This window comes from Microcebus murinus, chromosome 6, assembly GCF_040939455.1.
Source record: "Microcebus murinus isolate Inina chromosome 6, M.murinus_Inina_mat1.0, whole genome shotgun sequence".
Classification (NCBI taxonomy): domain Eukaryota; kingdom Metazoa; phylum Chordata; class Mammalia; order Primates; family Cheirogaleidae; genus Microcebus; species Microcebus murinus.
In genome coordinates, this window is record NC_134109.1 from 80800238 (window position 1) to 80827516 (window position 27279).

A 27279-nucleotide genomic window follows, 5' to 3' on the forward strand; every position below is an offset into this window, starting at 1 on the left:
ACCTGAGGATTACCTTGAAAGTCTTGGAAAACTACAGACCCCAAGACCCACGTTGGAAAACATGCTGGGAAGGTGGGCTAGGGAAAATGGTCATTTTCAGACAGAGGGATACTTGGTGATTAATGCATGGGAAATAGAGCACGAATATAGGGGATCTGGGTGAAAGGCTCAATGAAAAAGAGGTTCGAAGGGCTGCTAGCAGATCCTGTGGGGGGAGCCCTGGGTCACCGCAATTTCGCGGGGCTTGATGATTGGGAGTGTCCTGGGGGTTGAGATGCTTTAAGTTCTGAGAGAGGGGGTGCTGGATTCTGGGATCAGAGTCCGGACAAAAGTTGGGGTGTGGAAGGGGCAGAGAGGTTTTGAGAGAAGGATCTGGAGTGTTGGGTTGGAAAAGATGCTGGACTGTGTTTAGGGAAAGGAGGGGCGTGGCCGGAGTGCCCATCCAGGGGACCGAGCCAGATGCTCCGGTTCGGCATTGCGGTAGCTGGGGCAGGGGTGCTGGCTGGGGCTGGGGAGGTCTGGAGGTGGGGCGCGCTGGCCGAGGCCAGGGTTAGCGCTCGGAGCGAGCCTCTCGGGGCTCCGCGGGGGGGCGGTACGAGCTCCGGCTGCGGGCGGGCCGGGGAGGAGGCGGCAGCTCGGAGAAGAACATGAATCAGCGGCGGCGGCGGCGGCTCTGGACCGAGCGCGGTGGCCCAGGAGCGGCCCCGGGGACCCCGCGCTGCTGACGGCGGCCACAGCGACTCGGAGCGGGCGCGGGTCTCGGAGGCACTCGCCCCAGCGCCGCCCCCCGGGCGGCCGCAGCTCTTCCCGCGGCCCTCCTCCCTCCTCCTCCCTCCTCCCTCGTCCCTCCTCTTCCCTCCCTCCTCCCAGCTCGCTCGCGGGCCCGGCCCGGCATGGTGCGGCGTCGCCGCCGATGGCGCTGAGGCGGAGCATGGGGCGACCTGGTCTCCCGCCGCTGCCGCTGCCGCCGCCGCCCGGGCTGCTGCTGCCGCTGCTGGCGGGTCTGGCCTCTCTGCTGCTCCGGGAGTCTGCGGCCGCAGGTAGGGGCTGGCCCGGGAGGCGGCGGAAAGCGGGGGGCTGCGGAGGGGCGCGGCCGGAGATCGGAGCCCAGGGACGGCAGTTGAGCGAGACCTGGCCTGGGCGAGCCAGAGATTTGAGTGGGGGGACTGAAGCTGGAAGGCCGAGGCTTGGGGACTGGGGAAGGGAGCGCAGCAGTGTGTTCGCTGCCAGATCTCTGATTGGGGCCCCCACCCCCAACTTTCTTGGGCCCCGGGCTTTTCTGGCGGGGTGGAAGAGAAGGGAGTGGGGTGTGTGGTCAGCGGGGAGTGTTGGGAATGGATTTTCCCGCCTCGCTGTTCCTAGTTGTTTGCTCCCCACTCCCCAGTTTAGGACCCCATTCTGCCCGCCTTACACACAAAGGTCCCACGCTGAAACCACAGGGATTGGAGCAGAGCACCCAAGGGGCATCCTGTTACCATTTAGGTACAGGGGTTGTGAGGGTGCTCAGTCATAAAAAACATCTGGGCATACTCTAGTTTCTGTGCTCTCAGAGGTTCCTGAAATAGGCAATGTTGGAAAGGATGGGCTGGGGCAATGTTGCTGGTCTTGGAGGGGGGCTTACCCTTGTGCTCCCATTTGGCTGCCCAGCCATTCCCGGTGGCAGGAGTGCCCCATGCAGCACCTTGTTCCCCAAGTTCACACTACACACCTCTGAGACTGCTGGGTGTATATGGAGTGTGGGGCTGTCCCTCCTTGTCTTGTGACTGATCCTGAGAGGGTGAAAGGAGTAGGAGCAGTAGCTACCCGGCTGGCACCTTCTCTTAAGACAACATTCACTGCCATATCAGCCTCTTGGAGAAGGGAAGGGAAAGAGAGTGGCAAGTATTTACAAGCTGAAAGGTGTGTATCTGATGTTCAGAGAACCCAGGAATTTGCCTAGAGTCACACAGCAAAGGGCATGAAGAAGCAGGACTGGATTTCATCTATGCAGATACTTCACCTGCCTCTCTTCTTTGCTTAAAAGCATGCCAAGAGCCAGGAGAGGTGTGGGGGTGTGTATGTGTGCGGAGGGTAGGGTTCCAGAGGGTGGCCTCTGTGGATGTGACAGCGGCTCCCGGGCCTTGGGCTCCCCAGCTCAGGGTGCTACCTCTCCCTTCTGCCTCCCACCTTCCTATCGCCCGCCCCTGCACACATTCAGGTATTAATAGAGCGGGTGGCTGCCAGGAAGGCTGCCATGTGTTTGATCTGACGTGGTTTTGCAGCCATATGTTCTCTACTTCAGGGGAGCACCCCCTCCTTTCCTTCCTCAGCTTCCCTTCATTTGGAAGGGTGGGGTGCAGAGGGTGCTGGCAGCAGTTCAGGGTCGGAGCTGACACCTTGGGCAGAGAGCTGGCAGCCTGTTGCACTAGTTGGGTGCAGCAGTCATTCTTAGGGCAGTGCCTGCCCACAGGGGTAAATCCCCATTGCTTCAGCCCAGCTTGCCTTTTGGTGGTTGAGCCCAGTAGCAGAGCATGGGGAAGAGGTCCTCAGAACTGGGGGGAACTTGGCAGTGACAGAAATGAGACCTGGAGTGCTTGTCATGCCCCTTCCCCTATCCCAGGTCCAGGCCACCTTCCCTCCCACACTGTCCTGCCTCTACTTCCTTGGCATTGGCCAAGAAATAGCCCTCAGACACAGAAGTTACATTCTGGAAGAGAATAAGAACTATTTCCAGAGACAAAGTCCCTCTCAAGTAGACTGACACATTTTCCTTTCGACTCCCCTAGGCCTGAAGCTCATGGGAGCCCCGGTGAAGCTGACAGTGTCTCAGGGGCAGCCAGTGAAGCTCAACTGCAGTGTGGAGGGGATGGAGGAGCCTGAGATACAGTGGGTGAAGGACGGGGCTGTGGTCCAGAATGTGGACCAGCTGTACATCCCAGTCAGCGAGCAGCACTGGATTGGCTTCCTCAGGTGCAGGACTGTGGGGGGAGGCGTGGGGGGCCAGCCTGGGGGCAGGCTGTGCTCTTTCCTTGGGTCTTGGGAGCTGGGGACTGTGCTGATGCCCAGAAGTCTGTGCTTTTTTTTTTTTTTTTTAAATTTGGCACCTTGTGGAACCTTCTAGAAGTGGGGGCAGGCTGAACCCATCAAGTCTGCCTAGCAGAGTTGCCCCCCTTGACCCTGGGAAGCAAGCCTACTATATCCTGTTTCCACAGCCTGAAGTCAGTGGAGCGCTCTGATGCGGGCCGGTACTGGTGCCAGGTGGAGGATGGGGGAGAAACTGAGACCTCTCAGCCAGTGTGGCTCACGGTAGAAGGTGAGGAGGCAGAGCCACATGGGCATGTTGGCCTGGAGCAGGTGCTGTCTGCTCGTGACCATACCGCTGCAGAGAAGAACTCAGTGGAAGCTGGGCTGCCGTACTACTCTCTGGGGCCTGGTTGTACCAGGCTCTAGGCCCACCTCAGATATCAGAAGACCCTACTTGTTGGACTTCGGATACCTGAGGACCAAGGGGGCAACCAGGATCCACAACCGATGGGGTGCAGGCTATTTCAGTTGTCTGAGCAACAAGCCTCAAGCACCCATCTGGGGCTGGACCCTGTTCTGCCAAGTGGCCTGGCCAGCGGGAGGAGGGATGAGGGAGGGGAGGAAGGCTCCACAGCTGTGAGCTCAGAGCTGTTCAGCCCAGGAAAACAAAGTGACTAAGAAAGTAACAAAGGGCCCTGAAAGGGAGCTGGGGCCTGCCAGCAGAACTCTGCTAAAGCTCCCACCCACTCCTCCTCCCTTCATGCCCCTCCCCCAGTTCCCCACCCCCAGCCTCCTCCCTTACTCGAGAAGGGCTGTCAGAGAAGGTCTGGAAAGGGAGTGTGGGGGCTGTTCACAGAATCTGCCATGCCTAAGGGGGCAGCATAAAAGATACGCCTAAGGCTGGGGCAGTAGTGTCTCACGCCTATAATCCCTAGCACTCTGGGAGGCTGAGAGGCTCGAGGGACTCAAGAGACCATCCTGAGCAAGAGTGAGACCCGTCTCTACTAAAAATAAATATAAATAAATAAAAATAAAATATATGCCTAAGGTGCAGGGCAGGCATGGTGGCAGCAGTGCAAGCCTGTAGTCCTGGCTACTGGGAGGCTAAGGTGAGAGGATCATTTGAGTCCAGGAGTTTGAGGCCAGCCTGGGCAACATAGTGAGACCCCTGTCTCAAAAAAAACAAAAAGGTATTCCTAAGGAGGCTGAAGAAGAGCAGCACCATTCACACCCCAACCTAGGGGCCTGTTCTGCTATTTACCCAGTCGTAAGGGGCCCGTGGGGGTCTTCTGCATAGAGGACTTCAAATCGAAGCAGACTTGTGATTTGTGCAGTAGGAAGCCAAGAGATAGTGAAGCTAACACCCGCACTCCCCTTCTCTTCCTAGGTGTGCCATCTTTCACAGTGGAGCCAAAAGATCTGGCAGTGCCACCTAATGCCCCTTTTCAACTGTCTTGTGAGGCTGTGGGCCCCCCTGAACCTGTTACCATTGTCTGGTGGAGAGGAGGCACGAAGGTTGGGGGACCTGCTCCGTCTCCATCTGTTTTAAATGTAACAGGTGAGCAGTCTCATGAGGGCACTCTGAGCCGGGAAGGAGCTGGGTCCTCGAGGGTCAGGAAGCTGGCAGAGTTTGAATCTGCTTCACTCGCTGAGTTTGCTGTTGTGAGTGTCCAGAGCAAACCCCAGTGCCTGGGTGCATGGGCTGCACCATTACTAAGCTCATTAGTCAGGTGTGCTGGGCTGGCCGGGTGGGCTGATTAGTGGTGATCCCGCTGTGCTTAGGGAGGGTGGGGGCCTCCTTTTGTTCACAGCAGGCCAGACCATGCACAGCTGGCCATGGGAGATGAATTGTGTGAGACCAGGGGCACCCATCCCTCCTCCTCCTCCCAAGGGACAGAGCCAGAAACCAGCCCACGCAGAGCTAGGGAGGAGTATCTGGCAGACACTGAGAAGACAAGACTGTTAGGCTGCGGAGGGGAAGGAGGGGAGTGAGAAGGAGTAGGGGGAGGCAGCATAAAGATACAGGGGCCTCCTCTCCTAATGGCTCTTTCCAGAAATCTCCAGACATTTTCCCAAACAACTGTACCTGTCCATACCTCTGCACAGTCACACCTGCGCACCCACCTGGGCCCCAAGATCCTCGGCACATACCTCACATGTTTGTGAGGCACGCTTATTTGTGAAACAAAGTTTACTGTTTCTGGTTGAGGCTTAAGTGAGCAAAAAGATGGGAGACCAAGCTTGGTCTTATGCGCTGGAAGGTAGGAGGGAAGGGGCCCTGAGCTGTTAAGTCCCCAGCAATTTGAATCTTGAGAAGAGGTGGACCACAGGACCTGTAGTCTTGCCCTCTTGGAAGCGAGCGAGGCGCAGAGTTGGAACAGATTGGAGAGGAGGCTGGGTTCACTTCCTTCCAGATGCGCGTGGTTGGGACCCTGAGGCAGGCAGCCTGATAATAAGTACTCACTAAACTCCTACTCCACATACCACACTGTGCTAGGCACTGCAGGGGACTGAGGGAACACAAAGGAAATAGAAGCCATTGTTCAGCCCCCAAAGAATTGAGTATAATTGGGGCGACAAGACACATGCATAAGGAGCTGGGAACTATTGCTAGGCAAAGAATCTGGAAGTCCAACATGATAGGGCGTAGAGCAAACAGAGGATCTCTGGTGTGTGCAATAAAGGAGTGACCAGAAAAGAGCCAGTTTTGTGTTGTCTGTGGGAGATGGGACTGAGGTGGGAGAATGGTGTAAATTTCTCAAGTGCTTACTGCCTGTCATGCACTTTACACGAATTATGCATTACCTGATTCTCACAATTCTCCCATTTGAGAGATGAGAAGACAGAGCCCCATCCAGGCTCGTTAGTTTCCAGAGTCATTGTTCATTTCACTGTGTCCGACTGTCCATCCATTTCCTTTGGCTGGAGGAACTTCTAGGATGTTCAGGTCAGAGCCTGAGTGGGAATTGCTGCTTGGGGGGCTGACTGAGGTTTTCTGGTCCCAGGGGTGACCCAGAGCACCGTGTTTTCCTGTGAAGCTCACAACCTAAAAGGCCTGGCTTCTTCACGCCCAGCTACTGTTCGCCTTCAAGGTAGGACTGAGCCAGGTATGGTGGCTTGCACATATAGGGGAGGCTGAGGGTGGAGGGTCACTTGAGCCCAGGACTTTGAGGCTGCTCTGAGCAGCCTGGCTCATGGCAGCTGGGACTGGCTTGGTGGGGGAGGAACAGGAGGTGAGGCCAGGGGCATTCTGAGTGGGCTGTCCTGCAGTTAGAATCATTTGCTGTTCCAGCTTCCCTCAGTTCTGCTGGGATCTCAGGGATGAGGAGTTAATTGGCATAGCTCCCATTCCTAGTGGGAGCACCTGAGACCCTGCCGTGGCTGAGATGAGAATAGAATCCTGACGTCACAGCAGATTTCCCATAACGAAGCCGAGTCCTTGGGAGGGAGGGAGAGAAGGAGCCAGTAGGAGATGGTCAAAGCTCCTGCCCTACCTTGTTTCTGGCAATCCCTGTGAGGGGCTGGGGGTGGGGAAAGCGGCCTCATCAGGACACAGGAGGTCCAAAGGGCTGAGGGAGGGAGAGAGCTGGTGTGTGGGCTGTGGCTGCAGGGGCAGCTGCCTGTCTCTCCTTTGTCTTTCCCAAGGCTGGAGGTTCTGCCCCCACATACTCTTATTCCACATATTCTTATTCCTTGGTCAGAAAGGGCCCCTGATTCAGGGAGAGGCGGCCTCTCTCCACAGCCTAGGCACTCTCCCAGGTATGAGCAGCTGTGACTTGTGTACCCCTGTGGTCCTGGGAGTGCCCCAGACGCTAGGGAGGGACTCAAGTCTCCACTTCATGCCTCCTGCTCGCTCCTCCCACATCCTTACCCAGCACTGACTCTAAGTCCCCATCCGCAGCGCTGCCTGCAGCCCCCTTCAACATCACCGTGACGAAGCTCTCCAGCAGCAATGCTAGCGTGGCCTGGATGCCAGGTGCTGATGGCCGAGCCCTGCTCCAATCCTGCACAGTTCAGGTAGGCTGAGATAGACTGGGCAGGCTCTTTAGGCCTAGCTATATGCATTTTGGCTGCCTGCTGGCACTTTTGTTGACAGTGGTGTCACCCTTACCTGGTCTAGTAACGCTGTTATCTGTACTAGACCTGCCCATGGGGCTTGGTCTCCAGCTCTGTTCAGGTGGTGCCCCTTAGCAGGAAGAGCCCAGGCCACTGTCTCTTACCGAGGTGCTCTGGCAACTAAGTGACTCTGCAGATTGGCTCAAACCCGTGCATTCTTCAGGCTGGAAAGCAGATACTAGAGCAGATTTGAGGTACCTGGAAGAGTTTTTCTTACGTGAGTGAAAACTCAAATCTTTGATTTATGTGATATACTCTCATGCCTCCCCCACCCCCCCACCCCCATCTTAAGCCAGAGAGAACAAGAGGACCAGAAGGGTCCTAAGCCGTGGTAAGTGAAAAACTGGGTAAAGTGATAAGAACTAAGAGGCAATGCAGGCTTGCTCATTTGAGTCTGTTTATTTAAAAGGTATTTAATGAGCACCTTTCAAAACTGTTCTAGGCAGTTCTGTGCAGGAGGGACCCCTGCCCTGGGCTCTACTATTTAGAGGACCCCACTCTGGCCCTCCTTTGGCCATACCCCTTGGCCCTGGGCAAAGAGTATGCAGAGACAAGAGGACATGCCCATCCAGATCATGAGGACTCCTCACCACCACACCATAGTCTAGATCAGAGGTCCTCAAACTTTTTAAACAGGGGGCCAGTTCGAGACAGAGTCTCACTTTCTTGCCAGGCTAGAGTGAGTGCCATGGCGTCAGCCTGGCTCACAGCAACCTCAATCTCCTGGGCTCAGCAATCCTACTGCCTCAGCCTCCCTAGTAGCTGGGACTACAGGCATGCGCCACCATGCCCGGCTAATTTTTTTTTGTATATATATTTTTAGTTAGTCAATTAATTTCTTTCTATATTTTGGTAGAGACGGGGTCTTGCTCAGGCTGGTTTTGAACTCCTGACCTCGAGCAATCCGCCCGCCTCGGCCTCCCAGAGTGCTAGGATTACAGGCGTGAGCCACCACACCCGGCCTATTTTTTTTTTTTTTTGAGACAGTCTCACTTTGTTGCCCAGGCTAGGGTGAGTGCCGTGGTGTCAGCCTAGCTCACAGCAACCTCAATCTCCTAGGCTCAAGTGATCCTTCTGCCTCAGCCTCCTGAGTAGCTGGGACTATAGGCATGCGCCACCATGCCCGGCTAATTTTTTGTATGGTCAATTTTTAGTTGGTCAATTAATTTCTTTCGATTTTTTTTTAGTAGAGACAGGGTCTCGCTCAGGCTGATTTCAAACTCCTGGCCTCGAGCAATCCACCTGCCTCAGCCTCCCAGAGTTCTAGGATTACAGGCATGAGCCACCACGCCCGGGCCACATAGCTTATTTTGAAATAAAAAAACAAATGGGCAAAAACACCCGCATGTGGCCTGCGGGCCCTAGTTTGAGGACACATGGTCTAGATATTCAGGATCTCTTGCCCTAATGGCCCTGAGTCTGCTTCCAGGGCCTATGTGGGCCTCTTCCCTGGTCCATCCTTCCAGGATGTGATATGTGCGCCTCTAAGTCCAAGGGGCAGCCCTTGTTGGGGGGGATGGGAACTGAGCTTGGGTGTGCAGGTAGCGTCGTCCACACCTGTGCACATGAGGCCCACTCATGGTGCAAACCCTTGGCTGGGGGCCAGCTGTTCCAGTGCCCCCCTCATCCTGACTTGGGAATCCAAGAATTTAGAGAATTATAAATGCAAACCTGACCTTCCAGGTTGTTTTGAAGGTTTATTTGTGGACAATGTTAAGAAAAAAAAGTATTTAATAGTTTGTTAGTTGATTTATAATGTTTGAATATTCAGCCCCATATGGTATATGGATCTCTGTTTATGCCCAAATGTAAGGCCTGGGGCTGGTTCTTGGTGCCCCTAGGCTCCCAGTTTCTCTGACCTCCAGAAGCTCTGAGTCTTTGAAATGGCTTGTAAGCATAACAATAATGGTAAGTACTCTAACAGCTATGCACAAAGAACAAAGGGACAAGAGGAGTTTACTGGAGTAGATAAGAAAGCGTTGGCTGGACATGGTGGCTCTAGCCTGTAATCCTAGCACTCCGGGAGGCCCAGGCAGGGGGATTGCTCGAGGTCAGGAGTTTGAAACCAGCCTGAGTGAGACTCCGTCTCTACTATAAATAGAAAGAAATTAATTGGCCAACTAATATATATAGAAAAAATTAACCCGGCATGGTGGTGCATGCCTGTAGTTCCAGCTACTTGGGAGGCTGAGGCAACAGGATTGCTTGAGCCCAGGAGTTTGAGGTTGCTGTGAGCTAGGCTGACGCCACGGCACTCACTCTAGCCTGGGCAACAAAGCGAGACTGTCTCAAAAAAAAATAAAATAAAAATTTAAAAAAAGGCTTTCACCAAGAAAGTGATATTTGGACTGAGTAGGGCTTTGCTAGGAAGAGCAGCTCATTCTGAGCAAAAGGAACAGCCTTTGCAAAGGCATGAAGGTGTGGAACACGGTGTGATATTGGGGTAGGGGCAGGTGGGAGGGGTTGGGTTGCAAATGTTTGCTGCTAGACTTAGAAGAAGCATTAATTCAAGCCCCCATACCTATATCCCATCTTCTGTCTCATCTCACAGGCCATTGGGACTGCCCTTCCCTGTCTCATTAGTTTTCTGCTTTTCTGCAGGTGACGCAGGCCCCAGGAGGCTGGGAGGTCCTGGCTGTTGTGGTCCCGGTGCCACCCTTTACCTGCCTGCTCCGGGACCTGGTGCCTGCCACCAACTACAGCCTCAGGGTGCGCTGTGCCAATGCCTTGGGGCCTTCTCCCTATGCTGACTGGGTGCCCTTTCAGACAAAGGGTCTAGGTAAGGGACTCCAAGCAGAGGGGCTGGGCAGGGCTGGAGCAAGTAAGGGGTGGTGTTGGCTTTAGTTCTGAATAAAGTTGATTGAGAGGAGCTACCAGACAGAGAGGTTCAGGCATCATTTTTATCTAATTCTTGTGAATGGAACAGATAAGCAAACTAGAAACAAATCAGATAATACAGTGCTGAAGAATGTCCCTGGGCAGTCGAGGAAAACCCTCTAAAGAGATCTGGGTGAGGTCTGAATGAAATCATGTAAATATTTGGGGGAAATCACTGAAGGAGGAAGGCACAGCAAGTGCAAAGATCCTGTGGCAAGAACTTGCTGGGAGTTCTCTAGCAAGAAGGCTGGCATGGCTGTTGAGAGGGGAATGGTGAAGGATGGGGTACAGGGGTGGTAATCACAGTGATAAAGAGCAGCACTTCTGAGCTGGGGTGCTGCCAGCCCACTGCTTAAGGTGGGTGAGAGCAGTCAGAGCTGGGAGGTGAACCCTTTCCCCCGTCTGTTGCTCTCCGAGCTCTTTAGTTCTTGGGCATTGGTCTGCATGGGATAGTGATGGTGGGAAGGGCAGGGATCTTAGCAACCTTCTCTCTTTGGGTACAGCCCCAGCCAGCGCTCCTCAAAACCTCCATGCCATCCGCACAGACTCAGGCCTCATCCTGGAGTGGGAAGAAGTGATCCCTGAGGGCCCTTTGGAAGGCCCCCTGGGACCCTATAAACTGTCCTGGGTTCAAGACAATGGAACCCAGGTAAGGGAAATGGAAACCTCCACTTTCTCTACTCTCCTGCAATATCACCCCTCAGGGTTCTAAGGCCTTGAAGGGCTTCAGAATGACAATCTTTGGTGGGCCTGGGCTTCCCACTGCCCTAGGGAATCAACTCCTCCCCACCCTCCCCTGCAAACTCCACCCCTCATTGGAAAATGTCTCCTGTTAGGTTTGCATCCTGTGTCCACTTTGTGTATAAAGCAGGAAGCACATTCCTGCATCAACTGGGGGAGGGCACAGATAAGGCTTTGTCCCCAGCTCAATCCCCTCCCATCCCCCACCTGAGCATTCCAACTGAGCCTTGTTTGTGTTCTGGAGAGGCCTCTGCAGCCTGGAGCAAGAATGTGATGACTCCCACAAGGTCGTGTTCCTGCAGCCCCTGAACCCACAGTGCCCCTGGACTTCCATGTTCCTAGCTGGACCTTTTCCTGCCCTCAAGCCCCAACAGGATGCCTTCTTTTCAGGCTCAGTGTGGGTTGGGGCTTTTCCTGGCTGCAGGATGAGCTGACAGTGGAGGGGACCAGGGCCAATTTGACAGGCTGGGATCCCCAGAAGGACCTGATCGTGCGTGTGTGCGTCTCCAATGCAGTTGGCTGTGGACCCTGGAGTCAGCCACTGGTGATCTCTTCTTATGACCATGCAGGTGAGGCCTGTAGGGGGATGGGGAATCAAGGCTTTCAAGGAAGTCCTAGACTGGTAGGAGGCTGGGAGTGACTTCCCTCCTAATAAAGTGAGAGTTAAGCAGCTGGGGCCAAGGTTGGGGGTAGGTGAGAACAGCTAGGGCCTGTCACTGACCAGGTAGGAAGTCCTGGGTCTTCCTCTGGAGCCTCTTTCACTCAGGCCCCCTACTGACTTAGAGGAGCCTCTTTATCAGGCTGGAAGGCCCTCCTGGGAAAGTTCTAAAGGGACCCCTTGATGTCAGCCTCGCTCATGCCACTGCCCCTCCCTCCCACAGGCCAGCAGGGCCCTCCCCACAGCCGCACATCCTGGGTGCCTGTGGTGCTCGGCGTGCTCACAGCCCTGGTAACGGCGGCTGCCCTGGCACTCATCCTGCTTCGGAAGAGGCGGAAGGAGACACGGTTCGGGTAAGGAGGTGGGGACGTGGAGGGAAAGGCAGGTGGTGACAGATGTTGGAGCTGATCCCAAGTCCTGGCTTTCCCTTTAGGCAAGCTTTTGACAGTGTCATGGCCCGGGGGGAGCCAGCCGTTCACTTCCGGGCTGCCCGGTCCTTCAATCGAGAAAGGCCTGAGCGCATCGAGGCTACATGTGAGTAGGGGGTGTCACGGGAGGGACAAATGGGCCATGTTCTGTCTCTATCTGCAGTCCTTTTGCCAACTCACTAATCTGGCCAGTGTGTCTGGTCCTTGATGAGTCCCAGGCACACAGTGACAGAGACACAGACCTTCCCTCCAGGAGGTCACCACCCCAGCTGTGGGAGAGCTCAGCTCAGCCCTGTGCTCTGAGGGCAGAGGCTGGGGGATAAGCAGCAGGCTGGGGCTTGGATCAGGACTCAGAGATCCCTCCCCTTTCTCACCAACCCCCTCCCCACAGTGGACAGCTTGGGCATCAGTGATGAACTAAAGGAGAAACTGGAAGACGTGCTCATTCCGGAGCAGCAGTTCACCCTGGGCCGGATGTTGGGCAAAGGTACGTGGGGCTGTGCAGGGACTGGCGTGAGTTTGCCCCTATCACTTTGAGGGTGTGGATTGGGGTCAGCTCCTATAAACAAGATATGCTTGTAGACTCCTGAGTTTGGAATGCTAGGGGAATGGTGGCTGGAGACAGGGAGGGCTGAGGAGCCACTCCCAACATGTTTTGCTTTGGCTATGGGCAAGGTAGCCTCCTCCAGCCTCTGATGATTTCATGTCCCTATGGAGGGTCACCTGGGAAGGAGGAGGGTGGACAGGGAGGCCAAGGAGACTCCCACTCATTCGGATCGATTCCTAGGAGAGTTTGGTTCGGTGCGGGAGGCCCAGCTGAAGCAGGAAGATGGCTCCTTTGTGAAAGTGGCTGTAAAGATGCTGAAAGGTGAGAAGATAGTAGTTGTGGCATGAGGACATCCCTTAGGAGGGAAAAAGGGGTGACTAATCCTGAAGCAGGCTCTGTTTTGCCCCTAGATTTTTCAAGAAGCACTAGTTAGCACTAGCTGTCTGTACCATGTGAATAATTCACAAGCATAAACACACACAGATTTGTGCCCCAACCATTGCTCTCTGCTGTCAGCAGTGACAGTCCTCTGAGTTCCCTCCTGGGCTGATTGCAGCTATGGCTGGTTGAGCTGCTGGGCTGCCCAGACCACAGGGAAGGCATCAGCAGTGGAGAAGTTGTTGGATACCACCACTCCATGGGGGTTTCTCTTGCTCATGGCTGACTGTTTGCTGGGGCCCCTTAGAAGCCCAGAACATCTGAAGGATAAGACCTAGGAGTCTTGGGTCAGAGCTAGGGACACATCTCGCTTCATTCCCTCCTTCCAATCCTTTTCTCTCAGCTGACATCATTGCCTCAAGTGACATCGAAGAGTTCCTCAGGGAAGCGGCTTGCATGAAGGAGTTTGACCATCCACACGTGGCCAAGCTTGTTGGTGAGCCCCTTTTGGGGGGAGGCAGATATAGAATCAGGTTAAAAAAATGCTCTGCCAAGGTGAGAGGGCAGTCTATAGGAGAGAAGGTTGGACTTACCTGGTAAGTAGGCAGATGGCAAAATAGCAAGGAGAGTCCTGGCTAAAACCCGACCATGCTGCAGGTGAGGAGTACCAAGGTGCATGAGGACTGCTCATGTGGAAAGAAGAGGAGAAGGAGGTGACAGAAGATGCTCTAGGGATCTGGGAGCAGCCAGAGCCCTCCTGGGTAGTCCCTAGACCAGTATGGAACCTGTGGGAAAAGAGATAGCATAGCCAGGGCTAGAGGGGGGACCCAGCTGGTGGGGGATTATGTAGACACTTGAGTTGTCCCTTGACCTTTATGTGCTCAGCTCCTGACTCTCCCTTGTCCCAGGGGTGAGCCTTCGGAGCAGGGCTAAAGGTCGCCTCCCTATCCCCATGGTCATCCTGCCCTTCATGAAGCACGGGGACCTGCACGCCTTCCTGCTTGCCTCCCGGATTGGGGAGAACCCTTTTGTGAGTGCCTGGGGTGGGGGTGGCCAGGAGGTAACAGGGGTGGGAGAAAAGGGCCTGGAAAGGGACAGAGACCATGGCAGAAAGGGACTTGGCGGGCAAGGCCAATGGAGCTAGTTGAGAGTAGAATGGCTGAGTTTGAATTCCTTTAGGCTAGCAGGCTTCCTTTTCTCTTATAAAACTCTGCTGGGAATTTTAGGCTGGACAAGGGCCCCTTCTGGGAGAAGAGACTTGTGGAGCCGCAGGCTGGGGACGTATTGGCTCTCAGGCTCTCTCGGACTTGCTGAAGCTTCCGTGCCTTGGGAAGGCCCTCCATCCCCTTTCCTTCCTTCCAGTGATTCTGAGGACAGTCTTTAGGCTTTCTGGCCAGGGAATCCCATTCCTCCTGCCTCAGGTCCAGCCTGAGCTCTCCCTGTCTGCCCACCAGAACCTGCCCCTCCAGACCCTGGTCCGGTTCATGGTGGACATTGCCTGTGGCATGGAGTACCTGAGCTCTCGGAACTTCATCCACCGGGACCTGGCCGCTCGAAACTGCATGTATGAATTCTGGAGGGCTCGGGGGTGGGAGACAGCAGCCAGTACAGGAGGAGCTAGCTAATGTTTGGCTGCTGACTGGGATAGTATCTGATATGCACTGGGGACAGCTTGGGAGTAGCACTAGAAACGCTGTGGGCACGGGGGAAGGCTGACCTCATCCTTCGACACCCCTCACAGGCTGGCAGAGGACATGACGGTGTGTGTGGCCGACTTTGGGCTCTCCCGGAAGATCTATAGCGGGGACTACTATCGTCAGGGCTGTGCCTCCAAATTGCCCGTCAAGTGGCTGGCCCTAGAGAGCCTGGCTGACAACCTGTACACTGTGCACAGTGACGTGGTGAGCAGGGTGGCACGATGAGGCTTCGTGCTAACTCAGGTGGGGTGGACTAGTGTCAGAGCGGACCTTTAGGGCCCTCCAGGGCCTCGCTGGGTCTGCTCTCTGGCATTTTGCTGCCCAGTGATGAGGCCCCTGAGCCCCAAGGCTCTACCTGGTTCAGCAAGGCTAATGACACCTTCCCCCCAACCTCGATTCTGTCCCAGTGGGCCTTCGGGGTGACCATGTGGGAGATCATGACTCGTGGGCAGACGCCATATGCTGGTATCGAAAACGCTGAGATTTACAACTACCTCATTGGCGGCAACCGCCTGAAACAGCCTCCGGAGTGCATGGAAGACCTGTGAGTACCCTGGGAAGGGGATTCTGGAAGGAAATAGGAGTCTGGGGTTTTTGCAGCTGGCCCAGTGGGAGCTCAGAACCTCAACTGGATTGTTTTGTTTTCTGGTAGGAACATCCTTATAGTTAGAGGGAAGGCTGTTCCTCCACCACTTCCCTGGTTTCTTTCTTTCCCCCTTTACTAGCCCATATTTCTTATTTTTATTTATTTATTTTTTTAAATTTTATTATTTTAATATATTTTTTTAAATAATTTTAAAATTAAAAAGTAGAGATGGGGCCTCGTTCTTGCTCAGAGAGGTCTCGAACTGCTGTCCTTGAGCTATCTGCTGGCCTCGGCCTCCTAGAGTGCTAGGATTATAAGCATGAGCCACCATGCCTGGCCTAGCCCATATTTCTTGCTCCAGCCTTTTTCTGTCACTCTCTTTGCTCCAGTTTCTAGGGAGAACTAAGAACCCCAGGGCCCCCAGAGCCCCTTGGGGCTCAGGGGCCTCATCACTGGGCAGCAAAATGCCAGAGAGCAGACCCAGCGAGGCCCTGGAGGGCCCTAAAGGTCTGCTCTGACACTAGTCCACCCCACCTGAGTGGGGTGAGGATTGAGCAACAGTGCAGGTTTCCCTGTCACCTTCTCCCCAACCCTATCTCCTTTGTCCTTCTCAAGACCCAGCTAGCCTAAGGAAACCTCCCTGGCTGGTGCTGAGCTCTCCCTCCTAGTCAGATAGGACTGCACAGGCCACAGAACACTGCTACTTCCGCTGCTGTCCTTGCCTGGCAAGGAGGAGCAGAGGGAGTGGGAGGTTAGCTTGCTTTCATGGTCTTGGCCTCCTCTGTAGGGAGTGGAAGGGACCTAAGATAAGGAACTGAGATCCTGGGAAGAAGGGAACTGCCTCCCTTCCTTTCTGCAAGGCCGAAGCCCTCGGGAGTGGAGGGGGGCGTGTGGTGACACCTCCCACTGTAAAGAATGGTGTCAAACCCTTGTGACAAGATGAGGGTAAGTATCACTAACATTAGCTGGGCACCTTGGGCTTTCTTTCAGGTAATCTTGCTTTAACATATGAGGAAAAGACTATTATTATACTCATTCTGTAGATGAGGAAATGAGATTAAAGACGTTAAGTAACATGGCCAGGGTCACAGAGCTATTAAATGAATGAGATGGGATTTGAACCTACATCCCTGTGATTTTAGAGTATGTGCGCTTTTTTTTTTTTTTTTTTTTGACACAGAGTCTGGCTCTGTTGCCCGGGCTAGAGTGCCGTGGCATCAGCCTAACTCACAGCAACCTCAAACTCCTGGGCTCAAGCAATCCTTCTGTCTCAGCCTCCCAAGGGGCTGGGACTACAGGCACACGCCACCATGCCCGCTAATTTTTTCTATATATATTAGTTGGCCAATTAATTTCTTTCTATTTATAGTAGAGACAGGGTCTCCCTCTTGTTCTGGTTTCGAACTCCTGACGTCGAGCAATCCGCCCGCCTCGGCCTCCCAGAGTGCTAGGATTACAGGTGTGAGCCACTGTGCCCGGCCTAGAGTATGTGCTCTTAACCATGACAGCAACTGTGATTTGTCTGTTCTAGTCTTACTACCTCTCCCTCCAAGCCAGGGTCTCCCAGGGCCTCCTGAGGACCTTTTGTGAGCAACAGGGAGGAGGAGTCCACTGTGATCCAGAGGGAAGAATCTGCCATTTCTTGCTCTAAGGTTGGGCCCACAGAGGGCCGAGGTGATGGACAGGCAGAGGAAGGTTCAGCCTGAATGGTGGGGTCCTTCTCTAGGGTAGTGGGTTTGAAGTGTCCTGAGTGGGCTGTGAGTGATTCACCTGCACCTGAGAGAGAAATCTGAGAACATAAACCAGGCCCCTCCTATCCCCTCAGCAGAGTTTAGGGCATGGTAGGGGCAGGACGCGTAGGTCTTGCTGTGGCTGCTGCCTGCCTCAGCCAATTCTGGAACTGGAGAAACTGATGGGCAGTGGGGACCAGGCCCGGGCTCAGCTTCCTCCCAGGCTGGAGCTGGTATTGTCAATGGAGGGTGGGCGGGCACCGGCCTCCCACCAGGCAGCCTGGTGGACAGGCGCCAGTTGGCTCCAGGCACAGCCTTGAGAATGTGTCCCTGTCTGGCTACGTACCCATGGCCCCAGACCATTCCCATAGCCTGCTGGTGTCTGGCATGATCGCCCCCATCCCTGGGGCAGCTGTCAGCAGGGCGGGTGTGTGAGGCAATGCTTGGGGCTTTTGTCATGGGCACAGGCAAGAAAATTGGGCATTTGCTTTTACTGGACTTGGTCTCCAGCCCATTCCCATTAGGTTTTTGGGTTTTTTTCCCCTCTATCTTGAGGCATTCCTTGGGAATTGTGAGTGACAGGCTTCCCAGTATCTACAAGTCTCCTGAAATTGTATGTAAACAAGTATTCCTGCCAGAGGAGGCCTGGAAGCTTTTATCAGATACTCACAGGTATCTGTGAACAGGGAGGATGTCAGCCTGCCTGAGCTGGTGCTGCTCGCCCAGCAAAGGGGGAACTCTGTTTTTGTTTGTTTTCGTTTTTTTAGGGGGGGGACAGAGTCTCACTTTGTTCCCCAGGCTAGAGTGCTGTGGCATCAGCCTAGCTCACAGCAACCTCAAACTCCTGGGCTCAAGCGATCCTACTGCCTCAGCCTCACGAGTAGCTGGGACTACAGGCATGCGCCACCATGCCCGGCTAATATTTTCTTTTTTCTTTCTTTTTTTTTTTTTTTTGAGACAGGGTCTCACTTTGTTTCCCAGGCTAGAGTGAGTGCCGTGGCGTCAGCCTAGCTCACAGCAACCTCAAACTCCTGGGCTCAAGCGATCCTACTGCCTCAGCCTCACGAGTAGCTGGGACTACAGGCATGCGCCACCATGCCTGGCTAATTTTTTCTATATATATTAGTTGGCCAATTAATTTCTTTCTATTTATAGTAGAGATGGGGTCTTGCTCTTGCTCAGGCTGGTTTCGAACTCCTGACCTCGAGCAATCCGCCTGCCTCGGCCTCCCGGAGTGCTAGGATTATAGGCGTGAGCCACCACGCCCGGCCCCGGCTAATATTTTCTATATAGTTTTAGTTGGCCAATTAATTTCTTTCTATTTTTAGTTGAGAAGGGGTCTCGCTTTTGCTCAGGATGGTTTCGAACTCCTGACCTTGAGTGATCCATCTGCCTCAGCCTCACAGGGTGCTAGGATTACAGTTGTGAGCCACTGTGCCTGGCCATACTGGGAACTCTGGAGCTAACCTATCTGGCTTCAAATCACAGCTCTGTCACTTTCTACCTGTGTAACCTTAGACAAGGATCTTAAGCTCTCAGTGCTTCAGTTTCCACATTTGTAAAATAGGGTTCATTTATTGCATAAGATTGTTGTGAGAATTAAATAATTCGATAAATGTAAAATACTTAGAACAGTGCCTGATACATAATAGGCCCTATACACGAGTGTACTGAAAAACATTTTTAAAAAAATCCCAGTGCCATATGATCAAGGGGCTTCTGCATTTGAGGGAGGGGCTGCTACCTCCCCTCACCCTTCTCTCCACCCCAGGTATGAGCTCATGTACCAGTGCTGGAATGCCGACCCCAAGCAGCGCCCGAGCTTCACGTGTTTGCGAATGGAACTGGAGACCATCCTGGGCCAACTGTCCGTGCTGTCCACCAGCCAGGACCCCTTGTACATCAACATCGAGCGAGCCGGGGAGCCTGCCGAGGAAGGCAGCCTGGGGCTGCCTGGTGGGCATCAGCCCGGCAGCGGGGCTGGGGATGGCAGTGGCATGGGGGCAGTGGGGGGCACCCCCAGTGACTATCGGTACATCCTCAGCCCCGGAGGGCTGGCTGAGCGGCCAGGACAGGCGGAGCAGGAGCAGCAGCCAGAGAGCCCCGTCAGCGAGGCCCAGAGACTGCTGCTGCAGCAGCAAGGGCTGCTGCCCCACAGTAGCTGTTAGCCTCTAGGCAGAGGGACCATCCTGCTGGTTCTGCTGGCCGCTGTGCTGGCTGACTAAGCCCCGTCTGACCCCAGCCCAGACAACAAGGTGTGGAGACTCCTGTGGTAGTCCTCCCAAGCTGTGCTGGGAAGCCTGGATTGACCAAATTGCCCAATCCCAGTTCTTCCTGCAACCACTCTGTGGCCAACCTGGCATCAGTTCAGGCCTTGGCTTGATGGAGGTGGGCCAGGCCTGGTTGTCTGAGCCTAGGCAGCTGGCAGGAGGGGGGTAGTTATGTTTCCATGGTTATCATGGGTATGGATGGCAGTGGAGGAAGGGTAGATCCAGTCCTGTGGGCTCCTACCCTCCCTGCTGAGCTGCCCCTGCTGCTTTAATGCATGCATTGAGCTGCCTCCGGCCTGGGGGCCCAGCTGTGCCCGCAGTTGGAATTTAAATGCCTAGGTTTGTCCCTCCAAGTCACAAAGAGTGCCCTTGTATTATTCCCTTTTAGGTAAAAGTTGATAAGGGGTTGGTACAGTTGGGTCCCAAGCCTTGTGGTAGGAGGCAGTGGAATACTCTCAGGTCTGAATTTTTGTCACCTTCCTGATTCCCCACCCTGCCTAGGCCAGGAGAAGGGGGGTGAAAGGAGGGTGCTTCACTGAAGCTGGCAAGTTCACACCGAGGCATGCTGGAGTGCCACAGGCTACCAGATGCCCATCTTCTAAAGGCAATGCGCTGAGCCCAGCAAGAGGAAGGGGTGCTGTGGGGCTTACCTAGGAATGGGTGAGGCTGGAGAGGTGTTCAGGAGCCCCTCTCCAGGCCTTCCCACAGTCTGTCTGAGCATGCTATGAAATCCCAAAATATCCTAAGACTAACAAAGGCAGCTGTGTCTGAGCCCAGCCCTTCCAACCGTGACCCTGAGTCCCAGCTTCCCCTCTAACTGGAGACCCCTTCTGTCCCACGTCTCCAAAGAGAAAATAGGCCTGATGGCTGGTGTGGGTGAGGGGGATTCTGGAGCCTGGGCCCCAGCCCTGGCTGGGGGAGCCCCCTGTAATGCATGGGGCAGGCCCTTGCTGTTAGGGACATTTCCAAGTGGTTAGTTGCTGTTTAAAAACAAATAAAATTGAAGACTAAAGATCTAAGATTTTGTCTCTTAAATGTTTACTTTTTTTCAGATGATAAAAATGAAGCATTTCCACATAGAGAAAAGTCTGGAAAGACATATGTCAAAATGTTAACAGCTGTTACCTTTATATGCTGTGCTTAAGGGACTTTTTTTCTTTGTGCTCCACTTTTCTGCATTGAGCACAAAATGCTTTTGTAATTAGATAAGATGCCAACCAGTCTTATCATATTAAAGATTATACAGAGTCACTGTAGACAATTAGGAAAATACAGAAAATTGTAAAGAAAAGATGGTGATTACTCACACTCCCACCGCCTAGAGATAACCACCATTAATCTTTTGAAAATGCAAATATTTTGAGGAAGTTCTTTATGTTGGAACAAAGAGGATGTCTTTGCTGTTTTCTACCCTTCTGTCAGACTTTTCCTTTTATACTTGGGTGTAGAGACTTTCTTTTTGCCTTTACACTCTTGAAAATTTCTCTGGGAAAAAGTGGCCAGAGAATGTGAGACTCTTGAGGATTAGAAATAAGAGTATGGAGTTTGCTTCCAAGTATTTCCACCTGGAAATCTTAGTTCAGAAGCTTTGAGAAAGAGCAAGCTTATGGCCGAGTGCAGCAGGCTGCGTGGGAATCACGCCCCTCTGATGAGGGGTGTGGGGAGGCTGGGAGGGACACAGGTATTGCTCTGCTGGCTGAGGGCAATGGAATGGGCGGGTGCTTGTGAAAGCAAATATCCTGAAAAACCTGTTGCTGTTACTCCAGATTCTTGTTCCCACGTAGATCATGAGACCTGAATTAACTTCCAGACACGTAGCTTTCAAAATTTTTCCTGCTGTGATTAGCTTTAACTGTAAGTAGTGATTATCTGTGAGATAACATTTGGGAATTATTGATTGAGAAGAACTTTACTCTCAAATAATTGTCTACCACTTTTTTCCCTTTTTCTTTCTTTTTAAATTTTGTTTGCCCTAATCCACTATGACTGGTAATAATTACCTACCATTAGTGGGGCACCTATTATGTGTCTAGTGCTTCACATATGTTATCTCATTTAGTGCAGTGTTTCCATAAGTGGGAGTGTAATTATCCTCCAACAGATAGGACAGAGATGCAGAGTAAGTAACTTGCCAAAGGTTAGATAGTTATTGAGTGGTGGATCCAGGCATGAAACTCACTAAATCAGAGGTCTGAGCCCGTGCAAAACCTTCTTCCCACCCTTCCGGGGAGCACTCTTAAGCTCTGTTGTCATCATTTCATCTTTTAGTGAATGCAGGTGAATAGTGTAGGCACCTTTTAAAAGGCACAGGATGCCTATCGCTATTGATAATGCGGAAAGAAAAACAAAAGGCACAGGAGTTCTGATATGGGTATATGTGTGGGAGACAAAGTCTAACTATTTAAATGGAAGTCACCTATCAGTTATTAAATTAGTGCAAATAATTTTATCAACTTAGTCCTTTTTCCCTAAGCACCTTAGCCTCCATGGCCAATGGGTTTGAGGTAGCTGACAATAATGAAATTTCAATTTTTTTTTTTTTTTTGGTAGAGACAGAGTCCCACTGAGTTGCCCAGGCTGGTCTCAAACTCCTGGCCTCAAGTGATCCTCCTGCCTCAGCCTCCCAAAGCACTGGGATTACTGGCATGAACCACTGTACCCAGCCAATAATGAAATTTTCAAAAACATTTGTGTTAGCAGGGCGAGGTGGCTCATGCCTGTAATCCTAGCTCTTGGGAGGCCCAGGCAGGCAGATTGCTCAAGGTCAGGAGTTCAAAACCAGCCTGAGCAAGAGCGAGACCCCGTCTCTACTATAAATAGAAAGAAATTAATTTGCCAACTAATTTATATATAGAAAAAATGAGCCGGGCATGGTGGCGCATGCCTGTAGTCCCAGCTGCTGGGGAGGCTGAGACAGGAGGATTGCTTGAGCCCAAGAGTTTGAGGTTGCTGTGAGCTAGGTTGACGCCACGGCACTCACTCTAGCCTGGTCAACAAAGCGAGACTCTATCTCAAAACAAAAAAACAAAAAAAACCCATTTGTGTTGAAGTATGAGACACAGAGAAAAAAACAAAACCACCAATCCTAAGTGTATGGACCTTAAGAATTTTCACAAACAGATCCAAATAAATAGCAGCCAGATCAAGAAATGGAACATCACTGGCAACCCAGAAGCAACGCTTGGGTCTACAACCTCTACCTCCTCCGACCTCTACCTCCTCCCTACTCCCCATAGGTGACCTCCATCCTGACTTCTGACACATGGGATCACTGTAGCTCCTTTTGAATTTATATGAATGGAAACACGTAGTTTGGATTATTATGAGCTTGACTTTCACTCAGCAACAAGTTTATGAGAATTATCTAACCACAGCAATTTTTTTTTTGAGACAAGGTTTCTCACTGTGTTGCCTGGGCTCGAGGGCTGTGGCATCAGCCTAGCTCACAGCAACTTCAAACTCCTGGGCTCAAGCGATCCTTCTGCCCCAGACTCCCAAGTAGCTGGGACTACAGGCATGCGCCACCATGCCCGGCTAATTTTTTCTATATATTTTTAGTTGTCCAGCTAATTTATTTCTATTGTTAGTAGAGACAGGATCTTGCTCTTGCTCAGGCTGTTTTTGAACTCCTGAGCTCAAACGATCCACCTGCCTGGGCCTCCCAGAGTGCTAACCACAGCAATTTTGAGAGAAAGGTCTTAGAAGAGGCAAGAGCAGAAGAGTGGTGTTTTGTTTGTTTTGTTTTTCTTTGTTCTTTTAATTATGTCCTCTAGCTCAGTTCTTCTTATACTTTTCAAAGAGGATCTCCTGACAAATCACCTGAGAATCTTCTCAAAAGTAGAGTTTGATTCAGTAGCTCTGAGATTCTGCATTTCTCTCAAGTTCCTAGGTGATATTAATATAAATGCAACTGGTCTGAGGACCACACTTGAGGTGCAAGAACTCTGCTCCATTCACAGTTTAAAAGTGCAAGGAGTGTTCGAAAAACCATTTAATGACTGCAATATTTGATCACTTTAACAAAATGATGAAAAAGATTGAAACATAATTTAATTTCTACATCTTACAAAAGTTAATTACTTTTCCTTCATGTGTTTCTGATTGATGTTTTTCTACTTTAAAAAATTAATTTATTACCAAGCAAACCTTGATAGAAAAAAAAAATTAATTTATCGTTTTCAAATGAATGTTAAATACCTATGGTACAAAAATTCAAAAGGTAGATAAAAATGAAAGGTAGACATCGAAAATAAGTCACCTTGCCCCCAGGCCTCTCAGTTCCTCTCTCCAGAGGCAGCCACTGTTACTGATTTATTGTGAAATTTTCAAGAGCTATTTTAACTCATATGCTTATTTTTCTTTTACAAATGGTTGGTTATTATACATAATGTTCTGCCATTGCTCTTTTTATTAACAATATGTGTAAGTAAATAGCTAGTGCTATGTATTCTGGGCATTGTTCTAAGTGCTTTTGGTATTTTAAATCATTTAGTCTTTATAGCAACCCTGCACAGTATGTACAGTTATTATTTCCATTTTATAAATGTAATTAAAATTTGATATACTCATGAGTTATCTCACTTCATTGTTCACAGTCACAGATTGAGCTCCTTGTTCTACTACTTTCCCCCCTCCTCACTACTGCACTTGACTAGTCTTAAAAAGAAAAGAAAAAAAAATTGTTACACTCTACAAAGCCTCTATTAGTATATATACATCTCCAATCCTTTGTATGATATATCATCATTTATTTAATAAGTTATCTATTAATGGACATATAGGTTGTTTCCAATATTTTGCTATTATAGTGTTGCAATGAATTTTTTTGGCATATGTCATTTCATACTTGTGGGAATACATCTATAGGAAAATTCCTAAAAGAGAAATTGCTGGGTCAAAGTAACATACATTTTAAATTCCGGTTAATATCTCCAAATTGCCCTCCATAAGTGAGATTTGATCCATCTGATAGGTGAAAAAGGGTATTTTACTGTAGTTTCAATTTACATTTTTTTTATTATCAGTGAGACATCTTCTCATATATATAAGAGCCATTTTTTTTTTTTTTTTTTGAGACAGTGTCTTGCTTTGTTGCCCAGGCTAGAGTGAGTGCCATGGCGTCAGCCTAGCTCACAGCAACCTCAAACTCCTGGGCTCAAGCAATTCTGCTGCCTCAGCCTCCCGAGTAGCTGGGACTACAGGCATGCGCCACCATGCCCGGCTAATTTTTTCTATATATATTAGTTGGCCAATTAATTTATTTTATTTTTAGTTGAGAAGGGGGTCTCGCTCTTGCTCAGGCTGGTTTCGAACTCCTGACCTCGAGCAATCTGCCTGCCTCGACCTCCCAGAGTGCTAGGATTACAGGCGTGTATAAGAACCATTTTAATTTTCTTTACTGGGAGCTGTTTGTCATATACTTTTCTTTTCTTTTCTTTTTTTTTTTTTTTTTTTTGAGAGAAAGTCTCACTCATTGCCCGGGCTAGAGTGCCGTGGCATTAGCTTAGCTCACAGCAACCTCAAACTCCTGGGCTCAAGCAATCCTCCTGCCTCAGCCTCCCAAGTAGCTGGGACTACAGGCATGCGCCACCATGCCTGGTTAATTTTTTCTATATATTTTTAGTTGGCCAATTAATTTCTTTTTTTTTTTTTTTTTTTGAGACAGAGTCTCGCTTTGTTGTCCAGGCTAGAGTGAGTGCCGCGGCATCAGCCTAGCTCGCAGCAACCTCGAACTCCTGGGCTCAAGCAATCCTGCTGCCTCAGCCTTCTGAGTAGCTGGGACTATAGGCATGCACCACCATGCCCAAATATTAATTTCTTAATTAATTTTAGTTGGCCAATTAATTTCTTTCTATTTCTAGTAGAGACGGGGTCTCCCTGTTGCTCAGGCTGGTTGGCCTCACAGAGGGCTAGGATTACAGGCGCCTGGCCTGTGATATGCTTTTCTAATAAGTTGTTTGTCTTTTGTTATTAATTTGTAAGTGCTCATTTTTATATTTAGGAAATTATTTGATATGTGACACATAGTGATTTTTGTTGTGGTAGTGGTTGTTGTGGTAGTGTTGTGTGTGTGTGGAAGCGTTTAGGTTGCATGTCATACTTAGAAATGAATTCCCCACTCCAATATTATTTTTATTTATTTATTTATTTATTGAGACAGAGTCTCACTCTCTTGCCTGGGCTAGAGTACCATGGTGTCAGCCTACCTCACAGCAACCTCAAACTCCTGGGCTCAAGTGATCCTCCTGCCTCAGCCTCCTGAGTAGCTGGGACTACAGGCATGTGCCACCATGCCTGGCTAATTTTTTCTCTATATTTTTTTAGTTGGCCAATTAATTTCTTTCTATTTTTTTAGTAGAGACGGAGTCTCACTCTAGCTCAAGCTGCTTTTGAACTCCTGACCTTGAGCGATCCTCCTGCCTCGGCCTCCCAGAGTGCTAGGATTACAGGTGTGAGCCACCGCACCCGGCCCCAATATTATTTTTAAAACTCCTATGATTTCTTTTAGTACTTCTAAAGTTTATTTTTCAGTGTCTCATTTTAATTCATCTGAAATTTATTTTGGAATGAGATATAGATTTAAATTTATTTTTTTTCCAGATGGCTCTCCATTGTCCTAACACCATTTATTGAACAATCTATATTTTCTGAACATTTCTTGAATAATCTATCTTTATGTATTTCTATATATAACTTCCTTTATCATATCTAAACCCACAGATCTATTTGGGTTTATTGCTAGATTCTATCCCATTTCCATGTGCCAGTGTTACTGCTACACTGTTTTAATTATTGTAAATGTATAATGTAGTTTTCCTATGTGTTCCTTGTATTAATACATTTTTTTGCAATGTTCCCCAAGGGTTAAGGAGCACAATCTCAGGGCATGGCATGGAAGAAACTCTGGTCTCCCAAGGATTTATATTAGAATGATTTGTCCATGGTGTCACCAAGCAAGGGGGTGGGGGACAATTGGGACAGAAACTCAGGGATCTGCCTAGTTCCTCCATCTTTCCCCTGTCCCAGGATGGGAGGGTAGGGGTAGCTGAGAGGCTTTGAGTACCAGAGGAGAGGAGACAATAGGCTGGGTAGAATTTTCCGTTACCATCCACAATTAACAAGTCTCTAAGTTCTGTTGATTCCACTCTCCTAGTTTCTTCTGATCCAGCCTAGGTCAGTATCTGCTTGGTAATAAAACCCCTCTCTCAGCCCTCAACCCCGGCCCCGCCAGCACCTGTGGAATTTATCTTCAGCATTCTCATTCCTCTTTTGCAATTATAATAATTACCTCTTCCTCTCTGTCCCCCCCCCCCACCATGTAAATTGTGTGAACACAGGGATCAGTCTGCTTTGCTCATTACAGTATCCCCAGCACCTTGGCATACAGTAGGCACTCAATAAATAATCATTGAATGGGTGTGGGTGTAAGAGAAAAGGAGGAATCGGGTAAAATTTTAACTGGAGGGTTTGGTGGATGGTAAAGTTATTAACTAGTGCCTAGGACACACAGAGGAAGGCACTAACAACATTTATTTCACAAGGCCATTTTAGGATTAATCAAAGCAAAGTACTTATGTGCCTAAAAGATTGCCTGACACTCACTGGCCAAAGTTCAGTAACTGTTAGGCACCACCCCTTCCCTTTCCCCTCTTCCCCTCAAGCCCCTAGCTTTTCCCTGGAGCAAAGCGCGAGAGAGAAGTCTTCCGTAAGATACAGACAGGTGTTGGAGAAGGGAATTTTACTTTTTGACCCTTGAAAACCCAAAAGGCCCCACATCAGAAGCTGTGCCTGGACTTCGCTCTGGCGAGCCCGGCAGCGCCGGGTGGGGACTGGCAAACGCGCCCGGGCACTTTCCGCCCACTGGTGCCGGATCGGGAGGCTCGAGCCGGCGGGGGTGGCGGTGCCGGGCGCGCGGGACTAATCCCCCAGCTCCGCCGGCCCACGCGGGAGCGGGGTCACATGCGAGGTCACATGCGGGGTGGCCCCGCCCCCGCCTTGGCCGAGGCCGCCGGGCCGCGGGACACGAGCCCCTTTGTCCGCGGCGTGGAGGGGCCGCAGCTCCGGGCGGAGCCGGCGCCCTGCGGGCCGGAGGAGCAGCGCCGCCGGCCGGCGGGCCCCGCGCTGTCGCCGCCCGGGAGGCTGCCCGGCGCCGGCCGCGTGAGGGAGGCGCGCCCCGAGCGGGGCTGGCTCTTCCAGGTCGACTGGCTTGATCCGCCCAGCGTAGCCCAGAGAACATTCCTTCGTCACC

The 27279-nt window shown here is 51.2% G+C and overlaps 1 protein-coding gene across 1 annotated transcript; it reads left to right on the forward strand.

Moving 5' to 3' along the window:
* The first annotated feature begins 731 nt into the window (after positions 1–731).
* On the forward strand, positions 732–20050 carry TYRO3 (TYRO3 protein tyrosine kinase). Its single transcript, XM_012766486.2, has 19 exons — positions 732–1040; positions 2766–2949; positions 3192–3292; positions 4391–4561; positions 6009–6095; positions 6905–7020; positions 9721–9898; positions 10500–10645; positions 11162–11306; positions 11619–11748; positions 11829–11929; positions 12215–12310; positions 12611–12691; positions 13152–13244; positions 13657–13778; positions 14203–14312; positions 14490–14649; positions 14853–14989; positions 18533–20050. The coding sequence occupies exons 1-19, from the start codon at positions 914–916 to the stop codon at positions 18927–18929; spliced, it is 2682 nt and encodes an 893-aa protein (XP_012621940.1). The 5' UTR covers positions 732–913; the 3' UTR covers positions 18930–20050.
* Positions 20051–27279: the final 7229 nt, after the last annotated feature.